We start from the raw sequence: 12,798 nt of genomic DNA, 5'->3' as shown, positions 1-12,798 counted from the left end.
GTTTCCCTTGCATCAGGACCTCTCCACTGATTTCTATGGCACTTTGTCCATAGAGCCTGGAAATAAACTGAAGACTCCTTTGACTGCAAGGTACCTGTCTTGCTAGGCCTACTACCACCCCTAACTTACTTCCTGCCATAGTTGGTCACCCAAAGTGGGCCAAAGTAGTCAAATACAATGGTCAAAAAGGTTTTCAACAGTTTTTAAACTAACCACTGACCATGGTAGTTTCCAAGACTTGTTTCCATTTTACGTGAAAAGCAATGATTTATGGTTTGCTTAAAAAGTCATGTCTCTGGACCCCTCTGGTGGATTGTGTTTGTTTTGGTGTCTCAAAATTCATAAAAATAAGATTTGTAGAAATTGATGTTGGATTACTTTTGTGTCATGTTTCTTTCTTATTCAATTGTTAGGTACTTCTAAATGCATTGCACTTGTTCCTTTGCCAAAGACTGACTGCTCGAAGCCAGAGCTGCCCAGGGTTAAGCTAAGGTTTTACAAATGAGCCTGCCTGGACCCAAGACAGGTATGTAAGTTTAATACACGGTGAGGTCGCACAACCACACCATATAATAAACCGCATTTCCTCACACCATACCTTTGTGGTTGCTTATATTGGACTTGTGTCATACCTTTGCGAGATATCTATCTTGAGAAACCCTTAGAGTCAAATAATTATGCAGCAGATGAGTAAAGTGCTTCTTAACAGCCAAGCACACCACTACATTTCAGCCATCCTACATCTCATGATGTGTGATGATGATATTGTATCCACTATCTTCATCTGCCAATACAATGCAATATAAGAATGAAATTACTGTCCTTAATTCCAATTGTACCTAACTCCCAAAGTAACAATAGGTTAGGCTAAGAATAATAATTTTCTATGTACATTGTGATGTAGTTGTATACAATGTAGTGCCTATGATATTGTTGGTCACTATTTTTCACCTTGGTATAAGCGACATATAACCACTGCATGTGCTCACCAATGTTCTTTTCATTATGATATTTTTTGGGGGTTGCAGCCCTTGTATCCATAATGCACATTTTCAAATGCATTCTCAGTCCTCTTGGAGGAATTCACAAATAGAATCCTGACTACTGATATTAATTGGGCAGAATTCTCCAAATACTAACAAAAGGATATCTTGTTCTGCAGTAGATGAGTGCCTCTGTTGCATAGCAAAATAAGTCATTGGTCGCAAACCAGTTGTGTAAAAAAACAACAGTTTTGCAACCTGTGCCTTGGTACTGCGGTACCATGTTGTGGTATGTTTACAATACAATAGTTGCTATTTCTTAGAAGTAGCATATTTGATCAAAAATTAATGAATCATAAATAATGCGGTATGTTGACAATCTAGGCCAAAAAAAACTAAAATATAATTCCAATTAAACTTTGGTTGAGGATCACTCTGACTGTAGGTGTGAAAAAAGGCCAATGAGTAATGAAGTTCCAGGACTCTTAGCAATTTGTATCCAGATAACAGAAAACAAGCATTGGCAATGCCACTATGTCTAGCTTGTTATTTATGTTACATTTCTTTCTTTATTTGTGGGTTTTTAAACATCCTTGCAAACTATGAGTAGTCACCTCAAGATACTGTGGGAGGGAAGGGTCATAAACAGAAATAGGGGGCAGCAACAATCAATATTGAGGATTGGGCAATTACTTTATCTGATGATGGGGCAAGTGGTGTGAGAACAGTGATACATTACCAATCTTCGCTTTGACATGTTGATAACCTTCAGAGAGAAGCAAGAGATTGAGCTTTTTAGCCTTGTGGTAGCCTATGTCTACCATAGTGGGGAAAGTCTTAAGGTAAAGGTCTATATTTTCACCCAGTCTGATGTGCCTGACTCGTGTAGTCATTTTTAGATTTGTTTTGTTTGGTTGTTTGAAAACATTGAAGAGAAGGATCTTGTGATACATTCATATTTAATTGTGTAAAACATTTGAACTGCAATAGATACATATATGAACTTACAACATTTGAATAGAAATAATTAAATGGAATTGCAAGGCTTTCAAAGGGAATAGAAAGCAAATCAGGCTGTAGTTGTTTAAATTACGTATTACTAAAAAAACATTTGTTTGATTTAAATCATGTAGTTATACAGTAGGATAAAGTTAGTAAAGTAAGAAAGAGAGGAGTAAAAGAAAGTCAGTATTAGTAGAAATGTGTTAGCTATTTTTATAGTGTTTTTAATAAAATTTGAAGTGGTAGTATGTGTCGAAGTCAACAGAATTGTAATTTAGTGTAAGTGTTAATGTTTGAGGCAGTGTGTGGTAGTTGTGAGAGTGCTGAAATGTATAGTTTCATGCAGCATCAACGGTATTGTGAGTATTTGAAAAGGTTATACTTGGTGCATCTAAGTTTGTAAGAAGTTGTATGAATGTTAGTTTATGTTATAGCGCAGAAGGTTCGGATGTGCAATGTACATGTTAATAAATGTAGTTTGTGTTACCTTAATCACAGGGTTTAATATTTTCCTAGACATAATCATTGCAAACAATTATTTAAAATGTAATAGAGAAATGTTTTTAATGTTTTGATCTTCAAAGTTGGTAAATTTAACATAAATATAAATTGCTCTTTTTCACAAAATGTCCTCCTGACGGCAGGACCAATGTATATGCACTGGCCTGGAGAGGTAGATTAGATATGGTATGTTAGGTATTGCTGGCATGGTAAGATAGACATGATAAGTGAGGTAGGTAGTTAGATATGGTAGGTGGGGTACAGTAGGTTAGGTATGGTACGTTTTGGGGTAGGTACAGCAGGTGATGATTGGTAGGTACTTATGGTAAGTAGGTAGATAAGTATAGTAGGTGGGATTGGTTGGTTTGTTGGTAGCTGTGGTAGCATAAGTATGGTAGGTTAGGGATAATAGATAAAATAGTGGGTAGGTAGGTACATGTGGTAGGCATGGAAAGTATGGTAAGTAGGTAGCTTTAGAAGGTAAGAATGTAGATTGGCTCCATTAGGCAAGGTAGTTTAGATATGTGTGGAAGGTATGGTAGGTATGTATGGGGGTAGGTATAGTAGGTTAGGAAGGTAGGCGGGATGAGTAGCTAGGGATGGAATATATGGCAGGTGGTATGGTATGTAGGTATAGTTAGTTGGTGGTATAGTAGGCTAGGCATGGTTGGTACTGTAAGTATGTATGGTACATATAGTAGGTAGGTATGAAAGATTACATTTCGTAGGCTTGGTATATCAGGTAAGGAGTGGTAGGTAGATATGATAGGTAAGTTGTAGTAGGTGCACATAGTAAATATGGCAGGTAGGTTATGCATTTTAATTTAGGTGGGGTAGGTTAGATTTGGTAGGTGTGGTAGGTAGGTATTCAGTGTGGCCAGATTAGTGTGGGAATAGGTATTTTAGGTCAATGGGGTAGGTATGGTGGGTAGGGTAGTTTAGGCAAGGCAGGTTGAGTATGCTACATAGGCAAGCGAGATTTGTTCAGTAGCTAGGTATAGTAGGAAATGTATGATAGGTAGTTATTGTATGTATGTAGGCAGATTTGGTAGGTTACGTAAGGTAAGCAGATAACATAGGTTAGTGTGCTAGATAGGTATTTTAAGTAATGTGGGTAGGTATGGTACGCAAATATGCAGGTTTAATCGGTTAGTTATAGCAGAGTAGGTATGGCATGTATACTAGGTTATGATATGACGTAGTAGGTATGGCAGATATAATGTAGGGTTATTGGGTAGTAGTTAAAACGTTATGGAATTGTCATAAATCATTTTATTAAAATACAGCTGTATATACTGTATCCTATTGTAAGCATGCCCTAACAAACAATTCCCTAAAATAGAACATGCATTCACACCACTTTGACATTCATGGCATTGATGAGCTTGAATATAATAAAATACTGCAGTTTTATTAAACCGGTTATGACAACACAAGAAAACGGAAAAAAACTATTTTATTTTGTGTTGCATTTTCAAAGTGTGGTCCTTCTTTTATCAAAAAGGTAATATTGTTGCATTTTTAAGAAAGCCTGTATATGATCATACCTTTAATTTGTGAGCAAAACAAGTTGTGAATCCAACAGTATTTTATCGAAACATCAAAGAAAAACAATATCAATATGCAGGCGCAATGAATGAATATAACTTCACGACAGGCTAACGTATCTAACCAATAGCACTTAACAAAAAAAGATATTAATCAGCAATTAAATAATGAAATTGTTCTTGCGGTAGCAAAGAAAATACATCAAATAACAAACAGTAAGTATTAATTACAGGCTACGTCATATCACATCTGCACCTTAACAAAAGAACAACTTGATGCCCCATCAACAAAACCTAATGGGACAGTTTAACCATCCAGGAAATGTGTTTGCCTTGATGGACAGACCATCCAAGCAAGGGAAAAGCATGAAAAAGAGATGAAAGCCAATGGTTGAAAGGGGCCGATCCAAAGGCCACTTCCTCTCTAAACGTTTTGTTTTTGTACATGTGTGAAGAACTGATCACGCGAGGTCTTCCTAGTATTACCCAAAAGACTGTCATAGCTGAGTGAAATATAAAAATAACCTTGTCAGGAACAAGCAAATCAGAGGACACTACACCACTCTCCAAATGCTAGATTCACAAAACATTTGCTCAATTGCAAAGTGGCCTGGGACCACAATAAGGAACACCTAGCACATTCAAAAGCTGACCATGAGTTTCAAAGTGACAAAAATGTGAAAGGTGGTGTGCCTAGAGCAATTTGCACTGCGTGCATAATTTGCACTGTGCATACACTAAGAGTTCTGCGTACGTGTGCATATTGCAGAAGTGCAAATTGTATGCATATGTAAAAAAGTGGGTGTAAAATAGGCATGTCTGAAACACATTCTGATTTTCATTTGCAAAACAGTAATGACCTAGGAATGGTCAAGGAAAAATAATTGTAATTATTCAAACATCCACAAGATGCAAATCCAATAATGATATTTTGTACACCTGTATTTTACAAATGTAACTACAAATTGTGCATTAACTTTAAAAGAGGGAAGGCTTTGGAGATACAATGTCATTGATTGACCATCCTAAAGGTCCATGTCCTTTCGATATTCACAGCACATATCTACACATAAGGGCTTCAAACCCTTTGGACCTGGTCAGAAAACTGAAGTCCCTAGTTCTGGAACAAAGGTCTAAGCAATGAGATTCCAATTAGGAGAAGGAACAACCTCTTCCAGTGCTCATGTAGTTGATTGCAGGAAGGCTTCTTGCAGCAGACACGGTATGGTATGGTCCCAAGCAGCTCATACGTGGGGCAAAGAGAGTTGTTTGTAAAGGTAAAACTATAATGTCATTGTGGGGCAAGGAAAGTTAATCAACCAGTCTCTCAAAGGTCCTTCCAAAGTCACTTGTACATGTGATGATGTTCCTGCATATAGTGGCACCAGAACCATGCCATTGTCCTATGTAAGCCACAATTCAAATGGTAGGAGACACTTTAGTAGATAAGGAGCTCTTCTATATATCCCAGTCCACCACTCTGCAGTCATGTCTGCACAGTGCAATTTAATGCGAATACAGCACCACAACCTCAGAATGTCATTCAGCTCAGTTAAGTTAGTGTGCCTGTCAAGGGGGCCTCTTAAAATGATCCGATGGTGAACAAGTACACTCACTTGTATCTGCTCTCCCCTTTAATGTTTTTCCTCTACTTTCACACCCCTTTCTAGCCACTACATTAGATATTCATTCACATTCATCCTAGCTCCTGCTACAACCATCTAGCACCTTCTGTGTTTCGGGCACATTACTAAGAGGACACTGGTTTGTGCGTTGACTTATCTACCCATTTCACCTTTCATGTTGAAGTAGAAAAGTATTACTTCCCATCCTAAGAGAGTCAGGAGCAACTCAGCTACAAGTCATTGTTTCGAGGTAAGTGGGACCTGAGCCTAAAACAAAGTAGCATCTTGGCAAAATACGATTATTTATGGAGTAAACGTATGCTTATTTTGGAATGCACAGAAAATTGTTCGAATGATCCTGGAAAGCTGCAACCTTTGCAGATTTCCATCAGTAGTTTTGGACTACCTTGTGAACTGTGAAATGTTCCCATATAAAAGCATATTCATATACGTAAATGTTTCAAATGCATGTGTGCAGAAATAAAAGCATTTGCACTTGATAATGTTGTTTCTTTGCAGCAAAGCTTTTTTTATACCTAGGAAGGATTTCCTTCTCTTTCTACCCCACAAATTATGGGTTGTCCACTTTTGTTACTTCATAGCAGTGTCCAATATTCATGCTGATGGTTCTCTATGAGAGCATAGCCCTTGTATCTGAATGGCAGCTGCCTTATCACTTCAGTCTCTCTCACTCACTTGTGTTATTTATCACTCATTCAGTATTGAACTAAGTGAAAGTCTCCATCCTATGGTCCTATCTAAAAGAAAATGCACCTTTAAGCCCATATAGGACTAGAATTATGTACTATTAGTGGACATTCTGTGGATAAAATGAGGTGAGGTCGGGTGAGAAATGCAGTGTGGTCTGAAAGACATTACTTGTCATTAAATAGCATTTTTCATCCACGTAAATCTGTTCTTGCATCGTTTGGCAAATCAGGTTCACATCTCACTGGCTCTGTCTGAGTTGTGCAACCAACACTTGGACTCTTTGCTCCTACAACAACCAAATAAATAGTCAATGACACACTGCAGTTTAACCCTCTTAAATGCTCATACATGTATATGACAGGCCAACCTTAGCTTTCTAATATATGCCACAATTAATGAGATTAGTTACCAAAATCAAAAAATTCATTGTGATGTTTCAATGACGGTGTTCCATCTTAATTTAGAAGTATATACTATTTTGTGTTTTTCTTTGTAATATATTATGTTTCTTGGTTTACTGTGAATGTCGTTGAGTGGTGGCACTCCACTGAGGAGTGCCACTCCTTTTTCTTTGTGAGTGTTCTTCTGAAACCCAGCTTCACGTTGTAGATATAATTCTAACACTCAAAAAGTGATGTGAGGAATGCTTGCAGTCCAACCACTGGTAATTGCTAGGTTAGCAATCCAACCCATTGTTTTTTTCCCCTCAATGCCACTTCAGATTAGACCTATCTATCTAGCCTTGGTTCTCCTCCAAAAGATACAGACTAGCTAGAACCGCCAAAACAGGTCCTCTTTGAACCGGAACGTAAGCAACCCAAGGTCAGTTTCAGCCTATTTGGACCTCCTCAGTCAGGTGCAGCTTTGTTCCAGTGGCACAGTGAGGACGGCCCATGTCTCAATATACTCTTAGCCACTTAAAACATTACATCAAATACACAAAAATCGATAGAAGGAATGCTTTCAAACCACTGGCATCTGGCATCATTGGTCGTTTGAGTATCTAGTTTAGCAAAGAGGAGGTTATTGCTCTGTCATTCCTATCTGTTAGACCTGACATGCCTTAGGGTGGTCACCCCTAACTTTTTGCCTGCCTCCCTCCACTTTTTTTACCCTGTTTTGCTGGCTTTTAGACTCTGCGCACAAGAAGAACTGCCTGGCTGCTCAAAGGACTCACCCGTCTGCTTTTCTACAAAGGACTGCTGCCTTGCTGTTGGCCTGCTGCCTTGCTGAACTCTTGTCTGGCTGTGAAAGTGCTCTCCAAGGGCTTGGATAGAGCTTGCCTCCTGTTCCCTGAAGTCTCAGGACCAAAAAGACTTCTCTTTTTCACTTGGACGCTTCGTGTGCCGAAATTTTCGATGCACAGCTTGTTCCGTGGCGAGAAAAACACTGCACACTGACGCTGATCGACGTGACGCCTTCGGGACGACCGGAACTTCGACGCACGGCCTCGCAAGGACAACGCCGCCCGACTTCCAGAGGAGAAATCGACACGACGCCTGCCGTGAGAGCGAAACTTCGACGCAGAGCCCCGCAAAACGACGCGCAGCCGGAAAACAAGCAGGAGAATCCACGCACAGACCCGGGACATCTGGTAATCCCTGCGACCCATAGAAAGAGATTGTCCGCGCGCCGGAAAATGACGCACGACTTCCCCGTGTGAAAAATAACGACGCAAGTCCGTGTGTGCTGGGGAGAAATCGACGCACACACTATTTTTCCACGGATCTCTTCTTCTGCGGCTCTTTGCGGAGATTTTCCACTCCAAACCAGGTACTTTGTGCTGAAAGACACTTTGTTTGCTTTTTAAAGACTTAAGACACTTTATATCACTTTTCAGTGATATCTTTACAAATTCACATTGCAACTTTATTCGTTTTGACCTACAATTATCCTGATAAATATTATATATTTTTCTAAACACTGTGTGGTGTATTTTTGTGGTGCTATGTGGTGGTATTGTATGATTTATTGCACAAATACTTTACACATTGCCTTCTAAGTTAAGGCTGACTGCTCGTGCCAAGCTACCAGAGGGTGGGCACAGGCTAATTTTGGATTGTGTGTGACTTACCCTGGCTAGAGTGAGGGTTCTTGCTTGGACAGAGGGTAACCTGACTGCCAACCAAAAACTCAATTTCTAACATTGGTGATCAGCGGTGAGGATAGGACTGGTATTTGTGCAGTGACATACAGTAGCTAAGTATTTCACTACCTACCCACAGTTGAAGGTCACCTTGATTTTTATCTCTTTTTTGCAAATTTGTTTTTTCCTGACAATTTAAAAAAACTAAATCCTCACTCAACATGTCTCTGACTGGGTCTCAGATAGGAGACTTTGACCTAGTCCTGTTGGATACATATATACAGTCAAACAACTAAAAGGGTTCTGCAGGGCAATGAGGGTACCCACCCAAGGGGCCTCCAAAAAGGAGGACTTTCAAGTGGCGCTGAGGGCCTGGGCAGAAGCCCATTTAGAAGAAGATGATGAAGAAGAGGAGCCAGAAAATGGCCCCTCAGAGGATTTGTTGCTATCTGTGGATGATGTTACCACTGCAATTGTGCCCCCTTCCAGACCAGGGAGCAGTGTCTCTGTGCAAAGCCTGACCGCAGAGGAAAGGAGAGAGGAAAGGGAGTTCCAATTGCAAATGGCAAAACTGAAAATTGAGGCTCAACAGGAGGAAAGAAGGGCAGAGAGAGAAGCCAAGCAAGTTGAGGCTGAAAGAGCAGCCAAACAGATTGAAGCTGAAAGAGAAGCCAAACAAGCTTCAGCTGAAAGGGCAGCCAAACAAGCTGAAGCTGAAAGAGCAGCCAAACAGGTGGAAGCTGAAAGAGCTTTGGCTGAAAAGAAACTATTTTTGGCTCATGAACTGAGCCTCAAGGAGCTGGAGATCAAGGCGAGACAGTCTGAAACCACCAATAATGGTGGCAGCATACAGACAGGACCTGCTGGAGAAAAGAAGGTTTGTATACCCAAAAATGTGGTGCCCAGTTTTGTGGTGGGAGATGACATAGATAAATGGTTAGCTGCTTATGAAGTTGCACTAAGGGCTCATGAGGTTCCTGAAGGGCAATGGGGGGTAGCTATGTGGGGTTATGTGCCGCCATTGGGGAGGTACACACTTTTCACATTGGATCAACCAGATCAAAACACATACCCAATTCAGAAAGCCACTTTACTTGCCAAGTTTGGGCTGACCCCTGAGGGATACCGTCAGAGGTTCAGGGACAGCACCAAACAAACCACACAAACATGGGTAGATTTCTTTGACTTTTCCAGTAAGGCAATGAATGGATGGGTGCGGGGAAACAAAGTAGATAATTATAAAGGGCTATAAGACTTGATTCTGAGAGAGCATATACTCAATGTTACCTATACAGAGTTGCGCCAGCACTTGGTAGAAAGTAAGCTGACTGATCTCAGGAAGCTTGCTGAGGAGGCGGACCTCTGGGTTAGCACCAGAGTGTCCAAAAAGGTACCTGGGGGGGACACCCACAAAGGTGGTCAGTGTTCCCAACAGAAGAAAGAGGGGGGAGATAAACTTACAGATAAGGAACTCTCAAAAGGCCACCAAAAGAATTCCCAGGGAGGGGGGTGGCAACCATTCCTTTTCCAGATTTGGGAAAAAGCCAGGGACGTATGATAGGTCATGGAAATCCAACCCCTAATGCATGCAGTGTTACCAGTATGGTCACTATAAAGGCGACCCCCAGTGCTCCTAAAGGGCACCTTCCACTACCGGACAGACACCTGGGTTGACTAGTGTAGCGCTTGGGGGGGAGAAGGACCCAGATAGCTTTGGGGAGCAGGTAGAGATTTCCCTAGTGTCCCTGGGAGAAAGAGAATTGGTGCCCAAAGCCCACATGCCCCGAAATACTTCCAAGTACAGGCAGTGGGTCACCATTAATGGGCAGAAGGTGGAGGCTCTGCGTGACACAGGAGCCAGTATGACTACTATCCAGAGTCAGCTGGTGTCAACAGAGCAGATAGTCCCTAATACATTCCACCAGGTCATAGTCGCTGACAATCGTAAGAGTCACCTACCGGTGGCTCTGGTTCCCTTTGAGTGGGGGGGGGGGTCTCTGGTACTCTGAAAGTAGCTGTGAGTCCTGCCATGAATGTAGATTGTCTGTTAGGCAATGATCTTGATCATACGGCTTGGAAAGAAGTAGAGCTCAGATCTCACCTGAAGATGTTAGGGTTACCTGAGTGGGTCTGCATGACTACACGGTCCATGGCTGCCCGGGAAGGGAATCAAGGGCATCTGGAGCCTGGAAAGATGGCCCAGACAGCTGCCAAAAGGGAGGGCCAGGGGCACGGGAAACCCGCCTCCAATGTTCCCACGGTGGTAGACGAGGCCCCTGGCAGGACACCTGTGCCAAGACAAGACCTTTGACAGGCTTGACAACCACTTTCATTGGCCCAGAATGAGGAAAGCCTCAGATAACGTCTGCAGAGGTTGCCCCACCTGCCAGGCTAGTGGGAAGGCAGGGAAACGGCTTACAGCTCCCCTGCTCCCACTCCCAGTCGTTGGCACCCCCTTTGAAAGGGTGGGCATCGACATTGTTGGTCCCTTGGACCCCAAAACTGCCTTGGGCAACAGGTTTATCCTGGTTTTGGTGGACCATGCCGCCCGCTTTCCAGAGGCAATCCCTCTGAGAACAGTGACTGCAAAGGTGGTGACCAGAGCACTGTTGGGAATATTTACCCGAGTGGGATTCCCTAAGGAGGTCGTGTCTGACAGGGGCACAAACTTCATGTCTGCATACATGAAGACCCTGTGGGATGAGTGTGGGGTGACCTACTGGTTTACCACCCCTTATCATCCTCAAACCAATGGGCTTGTTGAGAGATTCAACCAGACCCTGAAAGGCATGATTGGTGGCCTGACTGAGGCCATGAGGCGTAAGTGGGACGTCCTCTTACCCTACCTGTTGTTTGCTTATAGAGAGGTGCCCCAGAAAGGGGTGGGGTTCAGCCCCTTTGAGCTTCTCTATGGTCACCCTGTCAGGGGACCCCTAAGCATTGTTAAGGAGGGATGGGAGAAAGCTCCCCAGGCCCCTCCCCAGGATGTGGTCAGCTACATGCTGGCCCTCCGAAAAAAACAAACCCAACGCTTCTGGAAGCAGGCCCAGAGTAACCTCGAGGCCAGTCAAGAGGTGATGAAGGAGTTGTATGACAAGAAGGCCACCCTAGTTGAGTTCTCACCTGGAGACAAAGTTTGGGTGATGGAGCCAGTAGAGCCCAGGGCTCTCCAGGACCGATGGACTGGCCCCTTTGAGATCAAGGAGCGTAAAGGGGAGGCCACTTACCTAGTGGACCTCAAGACCCCTAGGTACCCCCTAAGGGTCCTCCATCACAACCGGCTCAAACCTCACTTTGAGAGGTCTGAGGTCAGTATGCTCCTAGTCACAGATGAGGGCATGGAAGAGGAGAGTGAACCTCTCCCCGACCTCCTCGCTGTCAAAGAAGGGGATGGGTCAGTAGGGGGTGTCATTCTTTCTGACTCCCTGACTCCAACCCAGAGAGGGGACTGCAATGAGCTGTTAGATCAGTTCTCCCCCCTGTTCTCCCTTACTCCTGGACTAACCCACCTCTGTGTGCATGACATTGACACAGGTGACAGTTCCCCTGTGAAGAACAAAATTTACAGGTTGTCAGATAAAGTGAAGGCCAGCATCAAGGAGGAGGTCTCCAAGATGTTGACTCTGGGGGTTATTGAGAAATCCCAGTAGTCCCTGGGCCAGCCCTGTGGTATTGGTTCCCAAGGCTACTGCCCCAGGTGCGAAGCCAGAACTCCGGTTCTGTGTGGACTACCGGGGTCTCAATTCAGTCACCCGGACTGATGCTCTCCCCATCCCCCGAGCTGATGAGCTTGTTGACAGGCTAGGCGCTGCCAAGTTCCAGAGTACATTCAATCTTACTTCCGGGTACTAGCAGATTGGCCTGACTCAGGGGGCTAAAGAAAGATCCGCTTTTTCCACCCCTGATGGCCATTACCAATTCTGGGTGATGCCATTTGGGCTGAAAAATGCCCCCGCTACCTTCCAACGGTTGGTTAACGAGGTCCTAGCTGGTAAAGATGCCTTCTGTGCAGCTTACCTGGACGACATAGCTGTCTACAGTTCCAGTTGGGAGGAACACCTGCTCCACCTCAAGGAGGTGCTTCAGGCTCTGCAACAGGCAGGCCTGACTATCAAGGCTAGTAAGTGCCAGATTGGGCAGGGTTCCGTGGTTTACTTGGGACACCTAGTAGGTGGTGGCAGGGTATAGCCACTCCAGGCCAAGATTGAAACTATCAAGGCCTGGCAACCACCTAGAACACAGACTGAGGTGAGAGCCTTTTTGGGCCTCACTGGATACTACCGCAGGTTCGTCAAGGGCTATGGTACCATTGTGTCCCCCTTGACAGAACTCGCTTCCAAGAA

At 43.3% G+C, this 12,798-nt stretch overlaps 1 protein-coding gene across 1 annotated transcript in view; it reads right to left on the bottom strand.

The window, feature by feature from the left end:
* Positions 1-3,931: 3,931 nt before the first annotated feature.
* LOC138249224 (collagenase 3-like) overlaps positions 3,932-12,798 on the bottom strand; it is a 34,794-nt gene continuing 25,927 nt past the window's right edge. The window contains exon 6 of the mRNA XM_069203200.1: positions 3,932-6,655. Coding sequence (XP_069059301.1) covers positions 6,558-6,655 — 98 coding nt within the window. The 3' untranslated portion in view covers positions 3,932-6,557. The remainder of the gene's footprint in view (positions 6,656-12,798) is intronic.

This window comes from Pleurodeles waltl, chromosome 8 (genome assembly GCF_031143425.1).
Source record: "Pleurodeles waltl isolate 20211129_DDA chromosome 8, aPleWal1.hap1.20221129, whole genome shotgun sequence".
In the NCBI taxonomy this organism is placed as follows: domain Eukaryota; kingdom Metazoa; phylum Chordata; class Amphibia; order Caudata; family Salamandridae; genus Pleurodeles; species Pleurodeles waltl.
The sequence above is the reverse complement of the archived record's forward strand: the minus strand, read 5'-3'. Positions and strand labels throughout refer to the sequence as shown.